Source organism: Hyla sarda, chromosome 6, assembly GCF_029499605.1.
Source record: "Hyla sarda isolate aHylSar1 chromosome 6, aHylSar1.hap1, whole genome shotgun sequence".
NCBI classification, from domain to species: Eukaryota; Metazoa; Chordata; class Amphibia; order Anura; family Hylidae; genus Hyla; species Hyla sarda.
Window position 1 is genome coordinate 286,933,657 of NC_079194.1, and position 27,229 is coordinate 286,960,885.

At 43.3% G+C, this 27,229-nt stretch overlaps 1 protein-coding gene across 7 annotated transcripts in view; it reads left to right on the forward strand.

Annotated features, from left to right (window-relative positions):
- Nucleotides 1-27,229, forward strand: part of ANO1 (anoctamin 1) — a 196,289-nt gene that overhangs the window by 154,947 nt on the left and 14,113 nt on the right. For 6 of the 7 annotated variants that reach the window (XM_056527583.1, XM_056527586.1, XM_056527584.1 and 3 more), the window contains 9 exons: nucleotides 2,506-2,588; nucleotides 9,017-9,088; nucleotides 17,184-17,261; nucleotides 19,368-19,442; nucleotides 20,826-21,027; nucleotides 21,280-21,391; nucleotides 22,505-22,562; nucleotides 22,835-22,935; nucleotides 23,033-23,178. In XM_056527583.1, the coding sequence (XP_056383558.1) occupies nucleotides 2,506-2,588; nucleotides 9,017-9,088; nucleotides 17,184-17,261; nucleotides 19,368-19,442; nucleotides 20,826-21,027; nucleotides 21,280-21,391; nucleotides 22,505-22,562; nucleotides 22,835-22,935; nucleotides 23,033-23,178 (927 nt within the window). The remainder of the gene's footprint in view (nucleotides 1-2,505; nucleotides 2,589-9,016; nucleotides 9,089-17,183; nucleotides 17,262-19,367; nucleotides 19,443-20,825; nucleotides 21,028-21,279; nucleotides 21,392-22,504; nucleotides 22,563-22,834; nucleotides 22,936-23,032; nucleotides 23,179-27,229) is intronic. The other variant, XM_056527585.1, reaches the window with a different exon arrangement.

The following is a 27,229-nucleotide window of genomic DNA, read 5'->3' on the forward strand; positions in this document are numbered from 1 at the left end:
CTTAATCCTTTCAGTACTTATTAGCAGCTGTATGCTACAGAGGAAATTCTATTCTTTTTGAATTTCTTTTGTCTTATCCACAAGTGCTCTCTCTCTGCTGACACCTCTGTCCGTGTCAGGAACTGTTAAGAGCAGCATAGGTTTGCTATGAGGATTTTCTCCTGCTCTGGACAGTTCCTGATACGGGGCATCAGGTGTCAGCAGAGAGCACTGTGGACAAGACAAAAAAAAAAAAACATTCAAAAATAATAGAATTTCCTCTGTAGCTTACAGGTGCTAATAAGTACTGAAAGGGTTAAGATTTTTAATTACAAGTAATTTACAAATCTGTTTTAACTTTCTGGCACCAGTTGATTTAAAAAAATAAATAAATAAATAAATGTTTTCCACCGGAGTACCCCTTTAAAAAAGGAATTCAATGTAGAGAAAAAAAATCCATTACTCCACAAACTCTCACTCCACGTTGTCTTCAGCGATGGAATCCCTGTTTCGTGTGCCCTCTCTATAATTGGGCTCTGTGGACAATGCATTTTCTTAAAATATCTAATCTAGTGTATGACTAGCTATGGTGGTAGATGAGGGTACAACTGCGGACGTACTGTATGGTCACACAGCCAGGATCCTAGAATGCGGCCATTTATTTATTATAGTAATGAAGCCATGCGTGTTACAGATCAGTCCCTTGTGCCTCCAAATAACTTGTTCCCAATGGAAATGTTCTGATGTAATCCCTGTGCTGTGTGTTACATATGGATTCAGACAATTGTTGCCTCGTATGATAGATCTATGGAGGCTTTTTTTTCCAGTGTATTTGTACAGTACACGGACTAGTATATACATAGGATAACTATCTATGATTTTATATGGAGAGAAAGGGGTTAAAGTACATCTAAACTTGTGCAGAGGAAAAGTTGACCGGTTGCCCATAGCAACCAATTAGATTGGTTAGGGGATAAGATGTCTGATCGCGGGGGTGGGTATGGCGCCCCAGAGCAAACGCCGCTCCGTGCCGGATGACAGGCGACCACAGCCATCCCGCCCCCTCCATTCATGTGTAGTGAGCCACGGGGGTGCGATGTGAGGAGTATGGGGCAGATGTTGCACCCCAGGGGCACATGGTATTAACCCCTAAATGTTCGTGACGCCAGGGCGTGGTTTGTCTATGTAACCACCCGAAGGTAGCACCGCTAGTCCTAATTAGGCAGGGCAATTAAGTCCATGTCCAGGTTAGGGTTAACCGTAGCTTTACAGAGGTAGACAGGTGGTAACAGTCTTTACAGTTCGGCCAGGATCCCAGAGAGGTGACCAGTAACACAGGGGACCTCGCAGCTTGCTGGGACTTGCAGTGACTTTGACAGACTTTAGCACTGACTTAGCTGACTATAATAGACTTGACTTGACTGAAGATAGGGACAGCAGACAGAGATGACTTGACTTACTGACATGTGGCTGTAATTTAGGCTTGAGGCCTCCAGATGTGCTGGACACTGGTTCTGAGACGTCTGGACTGGACTTGGCCTCAGGATCTAAGAGAGAGATTGTAGTACCTCCCCCTCTTATAAAGGGGGCTGAGCAAGGAGCCCATAGGTCAAGCTGCAGGTCACCTGGTTAGCTGGTGCTCTCTGGGTAACAAAACATGTGACTTGAACATGTGACAACATTATTCACGTGACTAACTCAAAAGGTGCTTTATACATCATACATTTAACACTATGGGGGAGACACTGCAGGAGAGCCCCTAGGACACAGAGGGACTCAACCTGACAGGCCCTAAGTACTGTACGGGACTATATCCCTTACTGGGACATCACACATGTCTATGGGAGGAGGCGTGACTGCTCCCATAGACATGAATGGAGGGGGTGGGGCATGACCTCATGAACATGGAACCCCCCACGATCAGCCATCTTATCCCCTATTCTCTGGATAGGGGATAAGATGTCTAGGGGCGGAGTACCCCTTTAACCAATCAATGTTGTCCTCCATTGTCTATTAGTAAGGACAGGTCTATGCCATTAATATTAAGATTTACTGGATAGACTAGAAATAGAAGTCGTGTAATGTGTATTTTTCTCACAGTAGCCAATGGAGCTGAAGCATACAGTGCTCCCCCAGATGACAGGTCACTTATTCTGGCATATTTAAAATGTGTGCTCAAAAAACAGTGTGAACAGCAGTGTATATTCTTGTTAGTCTGAGAATCGATCCATGTATTAGGGGTTATGCAGGATTAGAGCAACATAGCTGATTTCTTCCACAAATAGTGCCACCCCTGTCCTCAGGTGATGTGTGGTATTACAACTTTACTCCATTCACTTCCATGGAACTGAGCTGCAATACCACACGCAACCTGAGGATAAGAGTGGCACTGTTTTTCTTTTTTTTAAACACAACAAATACTGTGTGTTTTTCTGATCCTAGTTTAACCCTTTTAATGTACACAGCTTAATCTAGGGCTAGGTGGACCCTAAATGAATAACATGCAGTGTTCTCATATTGTTACAGCTGCCACATTCATGGAGCACTGGAAAAGGCGACAGATGAGGCTCAACTACAGATGGGACCTGACCGGTTTTGAAGAAGAAGAAGTAAGAAAAAAAGATACTAAGATCCTAAACCTCGTACAATGGCTGACTATGTGCTCACAACGTTTTTTTTTTTTTTTGGGGGGGCCATATTTTACAGCTCCCAAAAATTTTTTTTTTGTCATGTGAAACTTTTAGAGGTTTTGCATGGGGGGGGGGGGTTTGGGGGGAAGGATTTTGAAGAAAAAAAAAAGATAGATAAAAAATCCCAGGAGAGCAGTACAACTTTAAATAAAAATAAAAAAAGCAAGGTGGCGCACGCTGGACGTGGACCTTGGTAAATGGCTCCCAGCTTGAAGATGGCGACGAGCGGTCGCAGAAACGTTACTTCTATGTACACTGGGATGATGCAATAAACCTGCACCTGTTTTTTGCACTACTATTTTATGTGCTGCTGGTTTCTTGTTAGATAGATAGATAGATAGATAGATAGATAGATACAACCCATGGGCAGCATGGTGGCTCAGTGTTTAGCACTGCTGCCTTGCAGTGCTGGGGCCTTGGGTTCAAATCCCACTAAGGACAACAATAAATAAATAGCTAGATACAAGTAGAAGAAGATGATTGCGGCACTCCAAGATGGTGAATCAAGTGGGTAGCATTTATTCCATCAAGAAACATATGACAATGTTTCGGCTGCTACAATGCAAGCTTGAGAGATGCTGCATTGTAGCAGGCGAAACGTTGTCATGTGTTTCTTGATGGAATAAATGCTACCCACTTGATTCACCATCTTGGAGTGCCGCAATGATCATCTTCTACTTGTGTCTACATATGGAAGCCTGTAACCTGGGAATTCCGTTCTGACGTGCACCCAGCTTCAGTTTACCTATCAGGAGTGCTTCTACCTTCTTTCCTTATAGATAGATAGATTATAATAATAATTTTTTTTTCAGCAAATCCCAGGAATGGCTATTTTCATATTCACATATTTATGCCCATTTTATATCCCATAATATGACCAAAACACAGGCCGAAATACTGGCCTATTTTGAGCTATGAGCCGCCAATAACAAGGCCCTGACAATTCTAGCCTTAAATGCGATGTTCAAACAATTAGCCATTTTTCTTAAATCCAATGGATAAAATATGGAACAGAAATGTTTTTGGGTCTTTTACGGCCCAAAAAATGGTCCAAGTTACTGTGTAGAAGCTTAGCCTCTTAGTGACCAGATAAAAGTACTAAGGGAGTAAACTGGTGGCTATGGGGACCTCCACTCCATGCAAATATTTTTTGATGTTTTGGACGGGAATGATGTTACTGACTATGTAGAGGTCTTCATTAAGCGAAATCCATCATATTTTCTATTTCAATCCATTAGAAGTCTGTATGTGAACATGGCCTCAGGACTGTGTTTAGCTTGGTTGATGCCCTTCTATAAACCCCCCCACCCATAGGGTATAATAGGGTATTACCATATAGTGTCTAAATGCAGCACAATTGTAAAGTGATTACCTTTAAACCTATCTGCCTGAAAGCCCTGATATAGGCTGCTGTTTGCAAAATCCTGTGAATGGGTGATAAATTATAATCTTGGGATTACCCATTAAAGGGGTTCTCCGGTGGAAAACGTGTTTTTTTTTTTTTTTGTTGTTGTTTTTTTTTTAATCAACTGGTGCCAGAAAGTTAAACCGATTTATAAATTACATCTATTTAAAAATCTTAATCCTTCCAGTACTTATTAGCTGCTGAATACTACAGAAGAATTAATTTTCTTTTTGGAACACAGAGCTCTCTGCTGAATCACGAGCACAGTGCTCTCTGCTGACATCTCTGTCCATTTTAAGAACTGTCCAGAGAAGGAGAAAATCCCCATAGCAAACATATGCTGCTCTGGACATTTCCTAAAATGGACAGAGATGTCAGCAGAGAGCACTGTGCTCGTGATGTCAGCAGAGAGCTCTGTGTTCCAAAAAGAAAATAATTTCTTCTGTAGTATTCAGCAGCTAACAAGTACTGGAAGGATTAATGTTTTTTTTAATAGAAGTAATTTACAGATCTGTTTAACTTTCTGGCACCAGTTGATAACAAAAAAAAAAAAAAAAAAAGATTTCCACCAGAGCACCCCTTTAAGTGCTAATAGCTTGGTGGTGGCACCCTGCGTTTTAAGGAAAAACCCCACCAGGCAAACCCCCTCCTCCAGTGCCAAGCCTAAAGGGCTACTTTAGGATGTCCTATAAAACAGACATGGAAAATATTCTGTTGTAAAACTGCAAAACTGAAAAGGAGGAAGTATAGTGGTCACTAGTGATGGTCACGGTGGCAATGGGGTTTTATATTTAAGTAATAGGTGACCGTCCCCTCCATGTCTGATACAGGACATCCCAAAGCAGCCCTTGTGAATGGAGAGGGGGGTGTCTGGTGGGGTTATCCCTTAGATGCAGATTGCCATCACAAAGCCATTTCTCAAGGGATCCTATGATGTGAATGGGGCAGTGGTTGAGCATGTATACTGCCACCCCACTCACTAGCTACCGATCTTCAAAAGATTACTTGGAAAAAGCAGGAAAGCAGCACTCCAGGAGAAAAAGGGGTGCACGGGTGCCTACTGTGTCAGGTCCAGGTTGGGGACCCCTCCAAAACACAAAGCCAAAATGAACAGTGGCACACCAAGTGTCAAAAAAGAAAGGTGGCTTATTCAAAAAACGTGTTGGGCAACGTTTCAGCTGGCTCACCCAGCTTGAAAATAGCTGGGTGAGCCAGCTGAAACGTTGGCCAACACGTTTTTTTGAATAAACCACCTTTCTTTTTTGACACATGGTGTGCCACTGTTCAAAAGATTACTTGGCTATATTTGGCATTCCCATATGCTGTAAAAGGTGCGGCAGGGTCCATCCTCAACAACAACCACCACCTCTCCATTCACTTGGGGGGGGGCAAGAGACTTTACACAATGGGACCAGAAGCATTTATTTCTGTTCATTGAGTAGTGGTGGCACCAGGTTGTTGCAGCACAGCTCCTATTAAAGGGGTACTCCTGTGGAAAACTTTTTTTTTTTTTTTTAAGTCAACTGGTGCCAGAAAGTTAAACAGATTTGTAAATCACTTCTATTAAAAAATCGTAATCCTTTTAGAGAAATCCAAAAAAGAAATGCGTTTCCTCTGATGTCATGACCACAGTGCTGACCTCTGCTGTCCATTTTAGGAACTGTCCAGAACAGCATATGTTTGCTATGGGGATTTTCTTCTGCTCTGGACAGTTCCTGAAATGGACAGCAGAGGTCAGCAGAGAGCACTGTGGTCATGACATCAGAGGAAATGCATTTCTTTTTTGGATTTCACTTTAGCATACAGCCCCGAAAAAGCATTGGAAGGATTAAGATTTTTTAATAGAAGTGATTTACAAATCTGTTTAACTTTCTGGCACCAGTTAATTAAAAAAAATAAAAATAAAAAAATAAAAAAGTTTTCCATGGGAGTACCCCTTTAAAGGTAATGCTAGCTGCAGTAGCCCAGCGCAACCACTACACAACGAATGGAGCCGTTGGCCCTGTTCATTGTGTGTATGCTAAATCCGTGGCTCTGCCAAACAGCTGATCAGCAGGGGTCTGTTGGCACCCTGATAGTCTGACATTAAAGGGGTATTCCAGGAACTGGCTCCAGAAAGTTAAACAGATTTGTAAATTACTTCTATTAAAAAATCTTAAGCCTTTCAATAATTATCAGCTGCTGAAGTTGAGTTGCTTTCTGTCTGACCATAGTGCTCTCTGCTGACATCTCTGCTTGTCTCGGGAACTGCACAGTGTAGAAGAGGTTTGCTATGGGGAAAGTTGATATATATAAAAAAGTTTTTTCCTGGAATACCACTTTAATGGCTTTATCTGAGACTATAGAAGAATTGACTTCAACGGGACCCGGCTCCACGGCGCTGACAGACCACAAGCGGTGTATAAATAAAAGAGGATTCATCAACCAAAATGCAACGCGTTTCGCTGCGCGTGCGCAGCGAAACACGTTGCATTTTGGTAAATAAATCCTCTTTTGCATATACACCTGTTGTGGTCGGTCAGCGCCGCGGAGCCGGGTCCCGTTGAAGCCAATTCTTCTAATGCTTACCAGAGAGCAGCAGACAACCTACGATGACACGCAATCCTCATTGTTGTGTATGAGGCTACACAACCACCCAGGGTGAGCAGTAAATCAATATATCCTTCTCACCACTGGGTGTTAAAGGGGTACTCCGGTGAAAACCTTTTTTGTTTTAAATCAACTGGTGCCAGAAAGTTAAACATATTTGTAAATTACTTCTATTAAAAAATCTTAATCCTTCCAGTATTTATTAGCTGCTGAATACTACAGAGGAAATTCCTTTCTTTTTGGAACACTGATGACATCACGAGCACAGTGCTCTCTGCTGACATCTCTGTCCATTTTAGCATCCGTGCATAGCAGATGTATGCTAAGGGCAGCATGGTGGCTTAGTGGTTAGCACTGCTGCCTTGCAGCGCTGGGGCCTTGGGTTCAAATCCCACTAAGGACAACAATAAATAAATAGTCTTATTATTATAATAATAATGTCAGCAGAGAGCACTGTGCTCGTGATGTCATCAGAGAGCATTCCAAAAAGAAAAGAATTTCCTCTGTAGTATTCAGCAGCTAATAAGTACAGGAAGGATTAAGATTTTTTTTAATAGAAGTAATGTAAAAATCTGTTTAACTTTCCGGAGCCAGTTGATTTAAAAGAAAAAAGGTTTTCACCGGAGTACCCCTTTAAACGTTACTACTCGATGGAGCGATTGTCCTTTTACTCTTAATCTGAGGCTAGGCCATCAATGTAAAATGCCCAGAAAAACCCCTTTTAAGAGGTTTTTTTTTTTTTTTTGCTCCGAACTCATGTTTGTAGTTATGGAACACTTGGGAAGCCATAGTTTGAAGGCCACTTCTCTAACGTATATAAGTAAAAATGAATGCTAGCGTAGAAATTGCCTTGCATGTATGTGTAGATTTATGTGTATATGTGGGTGTACACCCCTGTCCTCATCTGGTCTCCCGACATATGTAACTCCATAACAGACCGGTTTATGTTCTTCATTTCAGCATGGCAATGTTGTAGTTTTAGGTGTGCTTAAAGGGGTACTCCGGTGGAAAACTTTTTTTTTTTTTTTATCAACTGGTGCCAGAAAGTTAAACAGATTTGTAAATTGCTTCTATTAAAAAAAAAAAAAAAAATCTTAATCCTTCCAGTACTTATTAGCTGCTGAATACTACAGAGGAAATTCTTTTCTTTTTGGAACACAAAGAGCTCTCTGCTGACATCACGAGCACAGTGCTCTCTGCTGACATCTCTGTCCATTTTAAGAACTGTCCAGAGCAGCATACATTTGCTATGGGGATTTTCTCCTACTCTGGACAGTTCCTAAAATGGACAGAGATGTCAGCAGAGAGCACTGTGCTCGTGATGTCAGCAGAGAGCGCTGTGTTCCAAAAAGAAAATAATTTTCCTCTGTAGTATTCAGCAGCTAATAAGTACTGGAAGGATTAAGATTTTTTAATTGAAGTGATTTACAAATCTGTATAACTTTCTGGCACCAGTTGATTTAATAAAAAAAAAAAAAAAAAAGTTTTCCACCGGAGTACCCCTTTAACGTAACCCATTCAGGGTTGGAAGTACCAGCCGCTGTAGCCTCTTCCTAAATCCCTGAACGCTAACCCCGACCCTACCTGGAATCCATATTAATAATAATCCTTTTTTTTTTTTTTTTTTTTTTTCTGTGTGTGTGTTGTGTTGTGTTGTGTTGTTGTATCCTGAAGGGCACAGTCAAGGTTTGAACTCTTATTTATTAATCTTTTTTTTTTTTTCCTATCTTCTTTCTTTAGCAAGTTTCTTTTGCATCCTCCTTTCAAATCACCCGAATCCTGTCTGTCCTGTCCAGCCAAGGCCTTAAAGGGGTACTCCACTGGCCCAGCGTTCAGAACATTTAGTTCCGAACACTGAATGTTGGCAGCGGGGTCGTGACGTCACGGCCACGCCCCCTCAGTGCAAGTCTATGGGAGGGGGCGTACGCCCCCTCCCATAGACTTGCACTGAGGGGGCGTGGCCGTGACGTCACGAGCCCACACCCAGCGTTCGGAACTAAATCTTCCGAATGCTCTGGCAGTGGAGTACCCCTTTAATCTATGTGCATCACGCGTGTCCGTCGCTGTTGTTTTGCTCATCCCCCACCAATCCCGATGACCATGTTGCGCCATGTCTCGTCTCTGCCCTTTCGCTGGTCGTTTTTGTTGCACCCTGTCACATATCAACTTCCTTTTTCGCAGCACCACTTGTATGTCCGCCGATGGTAACGCACTGTACCACTTTATGTATTGATCAGCTCCCTTCACAGCCTGCCTGTGCCTTGAGATCTCCGCTGAAATCCCGATGAGGAGCCTCATCTGCTTTGAGGGGTCAAGATTTGCACGGATCTTATAGTCTCTTTATTTCCTATAGGACCACCCCCGAGCCGAATATGAGTCTAAAGTCCTCCAGAAATCACTGAGAAAGGAGCAGCGGCAGAGAAAGGTATGGAGAACATTCCGTATATAGAACACTAGTCTGGGAAGTAATGTATGTTACAAGGTGATTGACAATAGCAATATAAAGGGGTATCCCACCAACAACAGTGTCTGATCAGTGGGGGTCTTAGAGAGTCGGACACCCATCAGTCCGATAACAAGATTGGATCTGTTGCACAGAGTACAGTGTTCAACTATATGGAGAGGCAGCGTTCATGTCTGGCCACTAGAGATGAGCGAACTTACAGTAAATTCGATTCGTCACAAACTTCTCGGCTCGGCAGTTGATGACTTATCCTGCGTAAATTAGTTCAGCTTTCAGGTGCTCCGGTGGGCTGGAAAAGGTGGATACAGTCCTAGGAAGGAAAGAGTCTCCTAGGACTGTATCCACCTTTTCCATCCCACCGGAGCACCGGAAAGCTGAACTAATTTATGCAGGAAAAGTCATCAACTGCCGAGCCGAGAAGTTCGTGACGAATCGAATTTACTGTAAGTTCGCTCATCTCTACTGGCCACCACGCCGGTTAAAAGAGGGGTGGGGGTGAGGCACGAGGCCCCCATTCTTATGTTTGATAAACAGTCGTACCCCCACCAGTCAGACAAGAATCACCTATTTTATTGATAGCAAATTAGTGTTTATAGTGGGAAAAAAACCCTTTAGGCCAGTTTTGCCCGATCAGACCCTTTTTAATCTGGAGACTCCACTCATAGGAAATAGATTCTTGCAGCCAGTCAGATGTTCCCACTATGAGGATCTATTAAAGGGGTTATCCAGGAAAAAAAACTTTTATATATATATATATCAACTGGTTCCAGAAAGTTAAACAGATTTGTAATTTGCTTCTATTAAACAATCTTAATCCTTTCAGTACTTATGAGCTTCTGAAGTTAAGGTTGTTCTTTTCTGTCTAAGTGCTCTCTGATGACACAAGAGGTTTGCTATGGGGATTTGCTTGTAATCTTGGCGGTTCCCGAGACAGGTGTTATCAGAGAGCACTTAGACAGAAAAGAACAACCTTAATTTCAGAAGCTCATAAGTACTGAAAGGATTAAGATTTTTTTTAATAGAAGTAATTTACAAATCTGGGAGAGATATAGAACCTGAGGGTGGAAGACCTAATATGGTAGGGGTTCCCTCCAGGACCGTAGTGAGCTGTAACATAGATGAAGGATACCTGGATTCAGTATGATCTACTCAATACTGTCCCTTTTTGCAGTATAAAATAGATTTTGTTGCTATAGGTTATATAGCAACAAAATCCCAACGTGTTTCCCCATCTTTCAATCCTGGGGTTAATCAGGGGATAAACCGTCAGGATCATAAACAGATCAATACCATATATATATATATATAAATAAACATGGCTGGATAAATTGTTAACCAGACTGCCATGACAACAGAAAGTAGATATACCAAGTTATGGACCCCTAACTCCGATATCCAGTGCAGTCTGGATGCAATAAGAATATTTTAATCAGCAAACATGATGAACAGGTGACGCGTTTCGGCCACGCTGTGGCTGAAACGCGTCACCTGTTCATCATGTTTGCTGATTGCTGAATAAAATATTCGTATTGCATCGAGACCGCGCTGGACATCTTTGCTGGTTCGGCATATTACAAGAGACCTGGGTCCGGTCTCGTCCGAGACGCAGGAGAGGCAAGTTGGAGAGCTGTTCCAAAGGCTGTTGCTGTGCACGGATAGTAAGCGACCTTACGACCTTTTCATCCTCTTCCTTCTGTTGTCATGGCAGTCTGGTCAACAATTTATCCGGCCATGTCATACATACTGTATGTAAGGGTGCATGCTCAAGCACACCATGTTTTCAGGCTACTGCTGGGGGGGGGAGGGCAAAAGTGTGTGCTCCCGTACCCCAGCCTACCCGCACTGAAATCCATTGACTTTAATGAGCCGGCTGGAGTCACAGTTTTACTCAAGTCGGTTCATTTTTGACCCGTATCTGGTTTTCTGACTGGACCTATGATCGTAGTATACGAACTGGTTTGACTCCGGTCGGCTCCTTTTTGACCCGTATCTGGTTTTCTGACCGGACCTATAACTGTAGTATACTAACTGGTTTGACTCCGGTCGGCTCATTTTTTACCCGAATCCGGTTTTCTGACTGGACCTAAAACTGTAGTATACTAACTGGTTTGACTCCGGTCGGCTCATTTTTTACCCGTATCCAGTTTTCTGATTGGAGCTAAAACCGTAGTATACTACGGTTCTAGGTCCGGTCAGAAAACCGGATTCGGGTAAAAAATGAGTCCACCGGAGTCAAACCAGTTAGTATACTACAGTTTTAGGTCCAGTCAGAAAACCGGATTCGGGTAAAAAATGAGCCCACCGGAGTCAAACCAGTTAGTATACTACGGTCATAGGTCCAGTCAGAAAACCGGATTCGGGTAAAAAATGAGCCCACCGGAGTCAAACCAGTTGGTATACTACGGTCATAGGTCCAGTCAGAAAACCGGATTCGGGTAAAAAATGAGCCCACCGGAGTCAAACCAGTTAGTATACTACGGTCATAGGTCCAGTCAGAAAACCGGATACGGGTCTAAAATTAGTCGACCGGAGTCAAACCAGTTAGTATACTACGGTCATAGGTCCAGTCAGAAAACCGGATTCGGGTAAAAAATGAGCCGACTGGAGTCAAACGGTGACTCCGGTCGGCTCATTAAAATCAATGGATTTCAGCGCCGGTCCGGGTGGGGTACGGGAGCGCACGGTTTTCCCTTCCCCCAGCCGGATCCGGTAGCCGTAGGATAAAAAACGTGGTGTGCATGCACCCTTATTGATGTGATTTTGATCCTGTTGGTTTGTTTCATGATGAACCCTGTGATTGGAAGGGGGGGGGGGGGGGAAACATGTTGGGATATGTTGCTATGTGATAGTTTTTATGTTTTAGGGAGTCACCATGTTGAGCTGAGGGACACTATCAAATAGAATAGACCCCCTATACTTGTCTGGTTTCTCTAGTCATGCTACCAACTTGGCCAAATCCCATGCCGGTTCCTTGACTGTCTGGACTAAATGTTGCCGATAAGGTGCAGAATGTCCGTTGCCGTAGCATCAATAATTGATGTAATTCGCAGTTACACGCTGTTGGCCCTGTAGTTGTGATTAGCCTTATGTCCTGTAACACTATCCCAAGCCAGTCATGCTCCTGCTCTGTGTGACAGTGTTTGCACAGCATCCTTTCCTATACAATGGTTGTTTTATTTTAAAAGCCAATCTGATCCAAAAACCGGGATCAGGTAACATGTAAGTGAAGGAAACGGTGGTATTGTCCTCTTGCACCTCCTATTACCATGCTGTGTACCTGGCCTGCTCCATGTTCTTCATATGTAGACTAGTAGCATGTTACTAACATTCACTCAAATGCTGTAAATCTGGAAATGTAGGAATCCATACAAAAGTGGGTATATCTACGGTGAATTAAAGGGGTACGCCGGTGGAAAACTTTTTTTTTATCAACTGGTGCCAGAAAGTTAAACAGATTTGTAAATTACTTCTATTAAAAAATCTTAATCCTTCCAGTACTTATTAGCTGCTGAATACTTCAGAGGAAATTCTTTTCTTTTTGGAACACAGAGCTCTCTGCTGACATCATGACCACAGTGCTCTCTGCTGACATCTCTGACCATTTTAGGAACTGTCCAGAGCAGGAGAAAATCCCCTTAGCAAACATATGCTGCTCTGGACACTTCCTAAAATGGACAGAGATGTCAGCAGAGAGCACTGTGCTCGTGATGTCAGCAGAGAGCTCAGTGTTCCAAAAAGAAAATAATTTTTTCTGTAGTATTCAGCAGCTGTAACTTTCTGGTACCAGTTGATTGAAGGAAGAAAAAAAATAAAAAGTTTTCCACCGGAGTACCCCTTTAACACGCGGCAGGTTTGTTGCAGAAATTTGTCCCATTTGTGTGAATGAGATTTGCAGAAATCCATTTGAACACTGCGGAAACGTCCTATTCAGGCAAATGGCGCCCATGATCAGTCATAGAAATTTCTGCGTCAGATCTCTGGGGTTCTCCCTTATAGGTTCGGTGCAGATGACTTTATCTCTATGAAGTGTAAAGGGTTTATACATCTCTTCTATCCTCAGCTTCTTACTGCCTTATCTAAATGACATGGAATGAGTGTGTGCAACTGCCCCGACCATCACTGGCCTCTAGGGGGCGGGCTGCATTTACCAGTGAGCCATAGGATGTCTAGTATAGGGTTTGCCATGGGGTTTCACCAGTTGGAAGAACAGGCTCCACTGATCTTTATTTGTATGTCCGGCAATCTATCATAGAAGCTTTCCAGCATGGTTGCACTGGATTAAAGGGGTACTCCAGTGCTCCAGCATTTTTGTTCAGAACGCTCGGAGCCCGTGATCGTGATGTCACCGCCACGCCCCTTCGTGATGTCACACCATGCCCCCTCCATTCATGTCTATGGGAGGGGGCGTGTCGGCAGACACGCCCCCTCCCATAGACATGAATGGAGGGGGCGTGGCCGTGACATCACGACCACTGCTGCAAAAACACAGTATTTGATTAGTACACCAGGTGCTGCGGGAACCCCGCACGATCAGATGTCTAGCAGCGGACTACCCCTTTAAAGTGGTACTCCGGTGAAAAACTATTTTCTTTTCTTAAATCAACTGGTACCAAAACGTTAAAAAGATTTGTAAATGACTTCTATTTAAAAATCTTAAACCTTCCAGTACTTATCAGCTGCTGTATGCTCCACAGGAAGTTCTTTTCATATTACATTTCTTTTCTGTCTGACCACAGTGCTCTCTGCGGACACCTCTGTCTGTCTCAGGAACTGTCAAGACCAGGAGAGGTTTGCTATGGGGATTTGCTCCTACCCTGGACAGTTCCTGACATGGACAGAGTTGTCAGCAGAGAGCACTGTGGTCAGACAGAAAAGAAATGAGGGATGTGGAGCATACAGCAGCTGATAAGTACTGGAAGGATTACGATTTTTTTTTAACATAAGTAATTTACAAATCTGTTTAATGTTCTGGCACCAGTTGATTAAAAAAAAAAAGTTTTTCACCGGAGTACCCCTTTAAGCAATTTTTGACCCAGTACAACCAAGCTAGATGTTAACTATGTCAGATCATCCATCGTTCTGCTGCCATGCCTCATTTCAGCCTGGTACCAGATGCAACACATCCAGCTGGTTGCATCCAACCCGTCCATCCAAGATGGTTCCGGAATTCCAGACGTACGTGAACCCAATGTTGGCCACATACAGAAAGAAGCCAAAAGTGCTTGCTCAGCTGTTTCCATAATAGCCATAGACCTCAGACTACAAAACTTTCCATGTATGTAACTCCTGTATACCCTCGGAGAGAAAGTAGCTGACAGCTCACCACTGCTAACTCCAACCACCTGCGCTCGGACTGGCCGGCAGCTCTTCCAGGCCAAATGGCAAGGATACAATAAGAATAAACTCCAACGCGTTTCGGATCAGACTGGAACCTTAATCATGGCATGTGATGCCATGATTAAGCATCCAGTTTGATCCGAAACGCGTTGAACTTTGCTCCCGTGTGTATCCATGTGATCCGAAAATAAAGAGCTCCTGATTTTACTTCTCATACCGCGCTGGACACTTCTTGTATCCTGTATACCATCCACCAATTGGCTTCTTCCCTATAGTTCAGATCTCAATTAGCAATGGTGAGGGGGTAAAAATAGACACAGTGCATAATGTATATGGGAGTTAAATTCTGTTGCACGAAAGTCTGAATAAGGCAGTGGTCTTCTAAAAAAAATTGGCCTTTTAAAGATGTTTTGTCTCTTGGTTAAAGGGGTACTCCGGTGAAAAACTTTTTATTTAATTTTTTTAAATCAACTGGTGCCAGAAAGTTAAACAGATTTGTTAATTACTTCTATTAAAAAATATTAATCCTTCCAGTACTTATTAGCTGCAGAATACTACAGAGGAAATTATTTTCTTTTTGGAACACTCCCTGCTGACATCACGAGCACAGTGCTCTCTGCTGACATCTCTGTCCATTTTAAGAACTGTCCAGAGCAGCATATGTTTGCAATGACAATCTTCTCCTACTCTGGACAGTTCTTAAAATAGACAGTGATGTAAGCAGAGAGCACTGTGCTCGTGATTCAGCAGAGAGCTCTGTGTTCCAAAAAGGAAAGAATTTCCTCTGTAGTATTCAGCAGCTAATATATACTGGAAGGATTAAAGGGGTACTCCGGTGAAAACCTTTTTTCTTTTAAATCAACTGGTGGCAGAAAGTTAAACATATTTGTAAATTACTTCTATTAAAAAATCTTAATCCTTCCAGTACTTATTAGCTGCTGAATGCTACAGAGGTTATTCCTTTCTTTTTGGAACACTGATGACATCACGAACACAGTGCTCTCTGCTGACATCTCTGTCCATTTTAGCAACCATGCATAGCAGATGTATGCTAAGGGAAGCATCGTGGCCTAGTGGTTAGCACTGCTGCCTTGCAGTCCTGGGGAATTGGGTTCAAATCCCACTAAGGAAAACAATAAATAAAGCGTTATTATTATTATTATTATTATTATTATAATAACGTCAGCAGAGAGAACTGTGCTCGTGATGTCATCAGAGAGCATTCCAAAAAGAGAAGAATTTCTTCTGTAGCGTTCAGCAGCTAATAAGTACAGGAAGGATTAAGATTTTTTAATAGAAGTCATTTACAAATATGTTTAACTTTCTGCCACCAGTTGATTTAAAAGAAAAAAAGGTTTTCACCGGACTACCCCTTTAAGATTTTTTTTAATAGAAGTAATTTACAAATCTGTTTAACTTTCTGCCACCAGGTGATTTAAAAAAAAAAAAAAAGGTTTCCACCGGAGTACCCCTATAAAGAAACATTCTGGGCAACACTGTGTAATGTTTAGGACTGGACCGAGGGGTGGAATTTGTTCCGAAGGGGAACTTTTAGCCATCCCAACCATCTTTACTAGCCAGACAGGTTGCTGCCAGACACAATGGTAGCTTTAGTAGTAGTTGCAATTCTTTACAGGCCAGTCATGTATTTCTACATAATATCCAATGACAATGGATGTTTCTTTTTACTTAAAGGGGTACTCCAGTGGAGAAAAAAAAAAAATTCAAATCAACTGGTACCAGAAAGTTAATCAGATTTGTAAATGACTTCTTTTTCAAAAATCTTAACCCTTCCAGTACTTATCAGCTGCTGTATGCTCAAAGTTGTGTAGTTCTTTCCAGTCAGACCACAGTGCTCTCTGCTGACACCTCTGTCCGTGTCAGGAACTGTCCGGAGTACAAGCAAATCCCTATAGCAAACATCTCCTGCTCTGGACAGCAGAGAGCACAGTGGTCAGACTGGGAAAAAAAATTGCACAACTTCCTTTGGAGCATACAGCAGCTGATAAGTACTGGAAGGATTAGGATTTTGAAAATGGAAGTAATTTACAAATCTGTTTAACTTTCTGGCACCAGTTGATTTGAAAAAAATTAATAATAATAATAATAATGTTTTTCACTGAAGTACCACTTTAATGTCCCCATAGCAGTGTTCAAACATCTCATTGGCTTCTGCCGTTTCGAAAAGGTTTTATTGAGCACTCCTAACAAGTTGGGTTCTTTCAAAATGTGTATGACCTCCTTCAAGACATTGTGCTCGAAGTTGTGATCTCGAAGGGTGTCTGGGGGTAGAGTAACATTAAAGGGGTACTCATCGTTTGGAACAAACCGTTCCAAGCGCTGGAGCCGGCGCCAGGAGCTCGTGACGTCCCGCCCCGCCCCCTCAATGCAAGTCTATGGGAGGGGGCGTGGCAGTCGCCACGCCCCCTCCCATAGACTTGCATTGAGGGGGTGAGACGTGACGTCATGAGGGGGCGGGGGCTATGATGTCACGAGTTCCAGCATTCGGAATAGTTTGTTCCAAACGCTGGAGCAGCGGAGTACCCCTTTAAATTGCCTAAGCGGCCAGTTGTGTATGGGGTTCCGAGCTTTGCCCGTGATACGTGGGGGCAGTGCACACATACATAGTTTCTCATTCATTGCCGCTGATTGAATAATGCTTTATAACGCTATTGCATGGTCCTTTTTTGTCCTTTTTGTTTCCTTCGAATGCCTTCAGAAGCATCCACCTGTTCCCGAGGACAACACAAACAAGTGGAGAAAGAGAGTTATGACAGCCATGGCTGGGGTGAAATTGGTACATTTTATACCCAATTTCCAGGCATAAGAAATGGTTTCATGAAAAGACACCGTGGTGTATTGTGTTCAGCATACCGAGGGGATTGTTGTGCGCGCAGGAATCCTCCCAATGCCAGGCTGAGGCGAGCGAGCCCCAAGGCCTACGGCTCATAGCTGATAAATGATCCCCTCGGGCTGCTCTAGTTTTTTCTTTTTTTTTCATTTTAACATCACCTCATTGTCCATCACTAGAGATGAGCGAACTTACAGTAAATTTGATTCGTCACGAACTTCTCGGCTCGGCAGTTGATGACTTTTCCTGCATAAATTAGTTCAGCTTTCCGGTGCTCCGGTGGGCTGGAAAAGGTGGATACAGTTTTCCTAGGAATGTATCCACCTTTTCCAGCCCACCGGAGCACCTGAAGGCTGAACTAATTTACGCAGGAAAAGTCATCCACTGCCGAGCCGAGAAGTTCGTGACGAATCGAATTTACTGTAAGTTCGCTCATCTCTAGTTATCACCCAAGTCCAGTCCCTGCATGGCTCCTCGTCGTTCCGTATGACTTTGTTTCGTTTTTGTGTGCATGCCACACCATGTACAAGGGGACCAGTCCAGTGTTGACTTGTCAATCACATGATTAGAACTCAAATAATATGGCTCCTTACTGCATCCCATTGCTATAGTAGAGTTGAGCAAACTTACAGTAAATTGGCTCGTTGCGAACCTCGCAGCTCGGCTGTTGATTACTTTAGTCTGCGTAAATTAGTTCAGCTTTCCAAGGGCTCCAGTTGCCTAGAAAAAGGTGGATACAGACCTAGGAGACCTAAGACTGCCATCCCAGACTTTTCCAGGCAACCAGAGCCCTTGGAAAGCTGAACTAAATTACGCAGACCATAGACCATAGCAACCAATCAGATCGCTTCTTTTATTTTTAACAAGGCCTCTGCAAAATGAAAGAAGCGATCTGATTGGTTGCTGTGGGCAACTGGGCAACTTTTCCTCTGGACAAGTTTTTGATAAATCTCCCCCATTATTTGTATCCAATCTCAATTTTTTCTTGATTTATTATGGGTGTCTGAATGGGTTTTCCAAACCACCATCCCTAAAATGTATTCTTTTCAAGGGGAATTGTGTCGAACATTTCTGACCAATAAAATACATTTGCGACGTTAATCAATAATTAAGTAGGTCTATATCCAGCGATAGGAAGAATGTTCCCAGCTAGGTCTATTAAAGCACTTAATTGACATAGAAGTAGAGTCTACTCCATGCAATTGGTGGCCCTTCAGTTGGTGTAGACTACATGGGCGTAGCTATAGACGTAGCAGAGGTAGCAGTCGCACTGGGGCCCTGGTACCGAAGGGGGCCCCAAAGCACATCTGCCACGTAAGAGAGCAGTACAATAATTGGCATATGGGGCCCTGTTGCAGATTTTGCATCAGGGCGCCCAAGCTACGCCTCTGACCAGGGCAGAAGCTCTTGTACTATGGTTTCCATCCATCTTGCTGTTGCAAAACTTCAACCCCGTCATGTCGGGAGATCAGAGTTCTCTTGAGTCTGCTATAAAGAAACTCTAGAAGGTCTTTCAAGGGGTACTCCACTGGGCAGCGTTTGGAACATTTAGTTCCGAATGCTGTGTGCGCACTGCGGGGGTTGGCTGTGCCCCCTTGTGACATCACACCACGCCCCCTCAATGCAAGTCTATGGGAGGGGGCGTGACTACGTCACGCCCCCTCCCATAGACTTGCATTGAGGGGGCGTGGCGTGATGGCACAAGGGGGCGTGGCCAACCCTGCTCCGTGCACCATTGGACCAAGGGCCATTGGAGTACCCCTTTTTAAGGTTCTTTGAGACTGACTTCCACAGTCTGTGGAACAATCTGGCATGGGAAAGAAAATTTAAAAACATATTAAAAAAATATTTTCTATCAAGCAACACTAGGTTCCCTTGTACATCACTAAACACTTGTGTGACCTCCAGACACCGACACCTGTGTGACTGTGGTTTCAGTGAAGCTTTATCCGTCTTGCGTGTTCTCACATTGAGACATCTTCCACCTCTTGCATACCTCTCCTGTGACGCTGTAGTCATTTCTTTTTATTTTTTTCTCCAATCCAATTTCAGACAGAAAAGGAGAAGCTAACGTGGAGAGACAGAGTTCCGGCCTATGTTACCAACCTGGTCGGCATTGTCTTCATGGTAAGTGGTAGCATCCCAATGGATGAAGTTTTTTTGAAAGGTCATGTGATAAGGATTCTCTTTTTTTTAATATTGGTTCAAGTATTTTAATTCAAGAGCCTACTAGGGTGACTCGAGGCTCAAGTACTAGAAGTGATGGGTGCCAGATGTTTGCCGACACCCGGCCAGGATATATAGATTACGAAGAAAGAGACATGAACTTTGTAAAGGAAAGTCCAATGTGGAGAAGCCACGGGGTGTCTTGGGGTGCGAAGGTGAGGTGTATGGGGCAGATGTTGTAGCCCAGGGGCAAGGTGTTATTAACCCCTAAATGTTCGTGACGCCAGGGCGTGGTTTTCCCGGTAACCACCCGAACGGTAGTACCCATATCCCAATGTGAGGCAGGGCAATAATAGTCCAAGAACAGGTAAAGGTTAACAGTAGATTTACTGAGGTATACAGATAGAAATAGTCTTTACAGCTAGGCCAGGATCCCAGAGAGGTGGCCAGTAACACAGAAGGACCTTGCAGCTTGCTGGGACTTGTAGTGACTTTGATGGACTTTAGTTCAGCCACGCAGACTAAAATAGACTTGACTTTGGACTTGACTGGACTGTAGGTAGTGACAGCAGACATAGACTTGACTTACTGGCATATGGCTGTAGGTTAGGCTTGAGGCCTCCAGATGTGCTGGACACTGGCTCTGAGATGTCTGGTTTTTACTGTTCCTCAGCAGGAGTGTGGTGGAAGCGAGAGATTGTAATGGCTGCCCCTCTCATAAAGGGGGGGCTGAGCCAGAAGCCCATAGGTCAAGCTGCAGGTCACCTGGTTAGCTGGTGCTCTCTGGGTAACAAACACATCAGGTGAACACATTATCATGTGACAACGCAAATGTCCTTAAAGGTCCTTTATCCATAACACTATACATTACATATATTTCCGTGTCTGACCTCAGTAAAACCTCCTGGTCGTGGACTCTTCTTGCCCTGCCTAACCTTGGGATAACGGAGAAATCGTTTGGGTGGTTACCGGTCCCCAAAAACCACTCTGACGTCACGAACATTAGGGGTTAATAATATCTTGCCCCTGGGGTTAATACTATCTGCCCCATCCACCTACACCCTTCACGCCCCGTGGTCATCTCACAACTCGGGGTCACCACATCACCATGTATTAACTCACATCCCATACATACTAGGGCCACAAAGCCAAATAACCTATAAGTATATTTTGGTAAATGAATACTTGAAAGAAACCCCTAGAAAACACAGCAGTAACCTACAGATTTCATGTCAATATTTCCCTGGTTATATTTAAATTCATGGTCACAATGTGGCAAATCACCAACGTTCTCTATAGCTGGGATGTCTACAATTCTAATATTGGCCTGATGTTTCCCACCAGATTGGTCTGACGTTTGCCATAGTCTTTGGCGTCATCGTATATCGAGTGTCCACCGCGGCTGCATTAGCCATGAGTTCCAATCCTTCTGCCCGCGCCAACGTCAGGGTGACAGTGACTGCAACTGCCGTGATCATAAACTTGGTGGTAATTCTGGTTCTGGATGAAGTTTATGGCTGCATAGCAAGATGGCTCACGCAGATTGGTACGTATATATTTGAGGTTGCAATTTTTTTTTCTCTATCGCCCTCCTGCACTACTACTTTCCTACAACTTGTGGCTCTCCAAAACTACAACTACTAACATAACAGGCTGGAGACTACTGCATTTCCAGACCATGCTTGTCTACATGACACCTACAGTATATGTATCTTCCTAAAGAATCCACTTTTAATGTAGATATTGGATTAAAGTTCACCCTAGACTTCATCCAACTTAATTGTTTTGTTCCGGACAGAGGTTCCAAAAACTGACAAGACTTTTGAAGAACGCTTGATATTCAAGGCTTTCCTCCTGAAGTTTGTCAATGCTTACACTCCCATCTTTTACGTTGCCTTCTTCAAGGGTCGGTGAGTAAAGTGTTCCTATTACTGTTTTACACCATCACCTAAAGATTATCATAGAGTGCAATAGTATAAAATACAGTGAATTCCTATGGGATTATTGACAGTCTGCAGAAAAATATCTGGCCGCCCCCAACAATCCCCCCCTACCCCCCCACCCCCCCTTGTTCGGGAGTGTTTAGTGCTTGCCGGGTAAAGACAGCCATTGTCAATGCACCCTATTGGAGCATGCAATCACCATAGGAGAGGCTCTACCACTCAGCACCACTCTACGAACGGTAGTGGAGATCCATTGTCCTAAGACAGTGCTTTCTAATCAAACTGCCTCCAGCTGGTGCAAAGCTACAACTCTATCCAGTCATGCTGGGTAGTTTTTTTTTTAACAGATGGTGGCACTCCGGTTCGGAAACGCTGCTCTAAGAGCAGCTTCTACTCTGGTGGACTCATGCCAACACTGGTTTTCATGGACAACCGTTTATATGAATGGTCACGACATGACCAAAACTGTATAAATCAGCTGACCCTTATAGCAGCTGCATTATGACAAGGGGTTGCCCCTGATGACAGACCTTTATTTATTGGGGACCCCCATCAATTAACCAAAAAAAGAGGCTACAAAGAGAATATCTTGCTGTAGACTACTTGGCATGTTTTACATGCAGCCTATTAATTTCAGTGGGGTACCATACAATACTTCCCTGCTCCTGCGGGGGCACTGCAGGAAAACTAAACATCTTCTGCTTGGTTCCCCCACAAATCATAGCTGATCGCTAAGGGGTCCTACCAGTTGGTCAAGCTTTGAGCTCCTTATCATTGGGCAAAACCCATCTTTCAGCCTTACCCACACTCTACGGACTTGCTCGATGTACCCATATTTTACATGCGTATGCCATATATGTGCATTTTCTTTATGCTGTGATGCAGTTTTTTTTCCATCCTGCAACTCTTCAGCTGTTGCAAAACTAGAACTCCCATCATGCCCTGACAGCCTTCGGCTGTCAGGGCATGATGGGAGTTCTAGTTTTGCAACAGCAGAAGAGACACTGGTGGGAGAACACTCTTCTATTGGTATTTTGGAGGTAAGAGACCTAAAGGAAAATGTTTTCTTCCTATTGTTAGGTTTGTTGGACGTCCAGGAGACTACGTCTACATTTTTGGCTCCTTCAGAATGGAAGAGGTAGGTATCCCTAGAGACCTCAAGTGTACGGAGGCATCAGCCGTTGGGTTAAATGGATCAGGTATGCCCGAGAACTGGAGTGGAATGGAATTACACGGACGGCTGGTCTACTGAAGCAGCATCAGCTGAACTGTCCGCCGCTTTCTCAAAGCCAGAAGATGTTCAGCCTCGGCACCGAGACCGCCAAGTCTTGTACAGGCTGAATTATGCATTTCGTAACAGGTGTCAGTTCTTCACAAATGTCTACCTATTCATTTGCATGTTCTTCGCAGTGCGCCCCTGGTGGCTGTCTAATGGAACTGTGTATCCAACTAAGCATCATCATGTTGGGAAAACAGCTGATCCAGAACAATCTCTTCGAGATAGGAATCCCGTGAGTGTCCTGTTACCTGATATAACCCACACAGGTGTTTTTTTTTTTTTTTTTTCACGGAACGTGTTCTGAATACGTCTCGTATTGCGCTTTCTAGGAAGATGAAGAAGCTGATCAGATACTTGAAGTCAAGGAGACAGACCTACATGGATCACGAGGAGCACATGAAGAAGAAGCAACGATATGAATTGGATTATGACCTTGAACCTTTTGCCGGACTTACTCCAGAGTATATGGAAATGAGTAAGTGATGTGATGTCATCCCGAATTTATGTTAAAGGGGATATTCCAAAATGAAAGGTTATCCCCTATCTACAGGATAGGGGATAACTAGCTGATTGCTGTGTTTTTTTTTTTAATGCTATAGAATAGAATAAGGGATAGGGGTATCTCTCTATCAATAGATTTTTTTTTAAGGACTTTAAAGGGTACCTCTCATCAAAAAAACTTTTGATATATTATAGATTAATGTATGCAGAATAACTTTACAATTGCATGTTATTAAAAAAATATGCTTCTTTCTATTTAATTTTCCACTTTGAAGAAATGACCACTAGGGGTCTCCCTACCAGTCCTGGCAGCAAGCATTTCAGACTCATGCTGGAGTCCTAAACACTACGAGCTGCCAGTCTGCTTTGTTCACAAAGGAGAACACTCAGAGCTGCCAGCCTGCTTTGTTCACAGCCTGTTTGGCTGTGAACAAAGCAGGCTGGCAGCTCTGAGTGTTTAGGACTCCAGCATGAGTCAGAAATGCTTGCTGACAGGACTGATCGGGAAAAATACAATAGAAAGAAGCCTATTTTTCATTAACATGCTATTGGAAAGTTATTCAACATTCATTAATCTAAATATATATCAAAAGTTTATTTGATGAGAGGTACCCTTTAAGTAAATTTTTGTAAATTATTTTTATTACTGTTTTTGTACTGCTTTTTAGCTATTTTAACTTTTACATGGCTAATATTATATATTATTATAATTTTAAAATATCAATGAACAAACCGGTTCTACCAGGAACTTAAAGGAAATCTGCCATCGGTGTCACCTGCACTAACCTGTCAGTACACACAGGGAGTGCAGGTGACACTGATGACAACCATACTTACCTAATCCCGTTCCGTGCTCCCGCTATCTTCCACCGTACCTTCTGTTCTGGGGCCAACTTGGAGCATGGGCAAAGCTTCCTGAAGTCACCGCTGCTGCTACTCTGCTGGGTCTAGCAAACAAAGGTGATGTGAGGAAGCTCCGGCCATGCTCCAAGTCAACCCCAGAACAAAAAATATGGAGGGAGAACGGGAGTGCAGAACAGGTCAGGTTAGGCTGGGTTCACATTACGTTTTTGCCCAAAAAAAACATACGTTTTTGATAATTTTGTCAACTGTATGCACTTTTAAAAACAGTATATAGTTTAAAAACGCATACGGTTTACTTTTTCCCATACTGTTCCATCCGTTTTTTTTGCCATACAGTTTTCTTTAGAAAAACGGATTTAAAACAGTGTGGCAAAAACGTGATGTGAACCCAGCCTAAGGCTGGGTTCACATCACGTTTTTGCCATACTGTTTTCAATCCATTTTTCTAAAGAAAACCGTATGGCAAAAAAAACGGATGGAACAGTATGGGAAAAAGTAAACCGTCTGCGTTTTTAAACTATATACTGTTTTTAAAAGTGCATACAGTTCTGTCAGTTTTTATAGAAAAAAAACCCATAAGTTTTTGAAAATTTTGTCTATTTTTAATGGGAGGGGTCTTGGGTGGGGACTTTAGGATTCAAATGCGCATGTGCAAAGTAAAAACGTATACGTTTTTCCCGTATGGAACTGTATACATGTGCGTTTCCCATTGACGTCCATGTTAAAAAAAAAAAAAAAACGTATGCGGTTGCAGTGCGGTTTTTAAACCGGAGTCAAAACTGTGGTTGACCACGATTTTGTCTCCGGTTTAAAAACCGTACTGCAACCGCATACATTTTTTTTAATATGGACGTCAATGGGAAACGCACATGTATACGGTTCCATACGGGAAAAACGTATACGTTTTTACTTTGCACATGCGCATTTGAATCCTAAAGTCCCCACCCAAGACCCCTCCCATTAAAAATGGACAACATTTTCAAAAACTTATGTTTTTTTTTTCTATAAAAACTGTCGGAACTGTATGCACTTTTAAAAACAGTATACTGTTTAAAAACGCATACGGTTTGCTTTTTCCCATACTGTTCCATCCGTTTTTTTGCCATACAGTTTTCTTTAGAAAAACGGATTTAAAACAGTATGGCAAAAACGTGATGTGAACCCAGCCTAAGTATGGTTGTCATCAGTGTCACCTGCACTACCTTTCTGTTCCAACTTGTAACATTTATTAGATCTGCATTTAAAATTTGAAACAAATATAAGAATTTAATGGGCCCCAACAATGTATAATTATTCACACAAAAATAACAAGTAAAAGGTCACTGCATAGAATCTGTGGGATCTACTATAGTTGTAGCTAGAGATGAGCGAATTTACAGTAATTCAATTCGTCAAGAACTCGGCCCGGCGTTTGCTGACTTTATCCTGCATAAATTAGTTCAGCTTTCAGGAGACTCTCTCCTAGGACTGTATCCACCTTTTCCAGCCACCGAAGCACCTGAAAGCTGAACTAATTTTATGCCGGATAAAGTCATCAACTGCCGAGCCGAGAAGTTCGTGACGATTCGAATTACTGGAAGTTCGCTCCTCTCTAGTTGTAGCCATAAACCTCTTGCACAGGTCCCTGTGTTGTGCTCCCACAAGGGGGATACTTCGACTGGACATCCCACATCTTACTTTGGATCTCATTATCATCTAAAGGGTCATGTGTGATTGGTCCAATTTCGGACCATTGCAGTTTTTCATCTGAATATCCTTATCCATTCCTTTTATTTGACACATTGACAATGTATATTACACTGCTGTTTTTCCATCCTGAATGTGGCCCCCTGGTGAAGCCCAGATTTAAAGGGGGAAACGCATCGGGATTCTCTACTTTATGTTACTGGAATGGTAATATTTGGGGATCATTAGAATAAACTAGGGGCGGCATCAGTATATAAAACCATTACGACTACTGAACCCTAGGATAGACCAGTTTACAGCTATAGTGGATACCCTAGATTCTGTGCTGGGACTTATTACTTGTTTCTTTTGTGTAATATTTACCCATTGTTTGGGAGTGATTTTTTTTATTCTTATATTTGTTTCACATTTTTAACGCAGATCTAATAAATGTTAAGTTTTAGGTAGAACTGTTTGTTCTTTGATGTTTTGTTCGCTTCTCCTGGCATTATCTCAGACTATTTGCTTTCAGCTCCGCTCCAAGTCCAGACGTTCCCTCTGCCACGGGCCGACATAACTACTTCTACATGCAATGGCCCATGGTAAGCCTGTGGCATTATCAGCAAAATGAAGTGGCCATTGGCTACTGCGTGTAGGATAGGATTTGTCTGCACATGCCTGTGGCAGACTGAAAACCAGTCATAACGTTTAATGATAATCTCTGCTCCCACAATGCACTACTCCTTTCAACACGTCATGTTCAATCTAAAGAAGCCAAGCAAAGGAAACAATGGCATGGTGTAAGCTGAAGCTCATAAAAGGAGTTCCCCTTTCAAAGGAGGATGATTTTAACCACGGGAATCAATATGACTCTAAAGTAGAACTTCAGCAAAAGTTAACTTGTCCCCTATCCACAGTGTAGGGGATAAGTAGTTGATCACGGAGGGGGGGGGGGGGGGGTAACCTCTGGGACCCTAGCTCTGTGAGGAGCGTGTGTCGTCTACCGGAAGACTGCATGCAGTTCCTTAATTTTTACGGCAGCGCCGATGATACACTGTTGCTGTATTCTGGTCTTTTCGGCGCTCCCATAGAAATGAATGGAGCGTTGGGTCCACTCCTGGAGATCGCGGGGGGTCCCAGCAGTCGGACCCCCTGCAATAAGCGACTTACCCCTATCCCCATAAGTTAAAGGAGTAGTCCATAAGTAGATAAGTTTCAGATCGCGGCCCCCCGCGATCTCCTGTTTGGGACCCGGCAGCCGCGGGAAGGGGCGTGTTTACCACCGCACGAAGCGGCGGCTGACACGCCCCCTCAATACAACTCTATGGCAGAGCCGGAGCGCTGACTTCGGCAATCTCCGGCTCTGCCACAGCGATGTATTGAGGGGGCGTGTCAGCCGCCGCTTCATGCGGTGGTCAACACCCGCTATCTGGCCAGCGAGCCACGGCCCCGTACAAGAGATCACGGGGGCCCCAGCAGTCGGACCCCCGGCGATC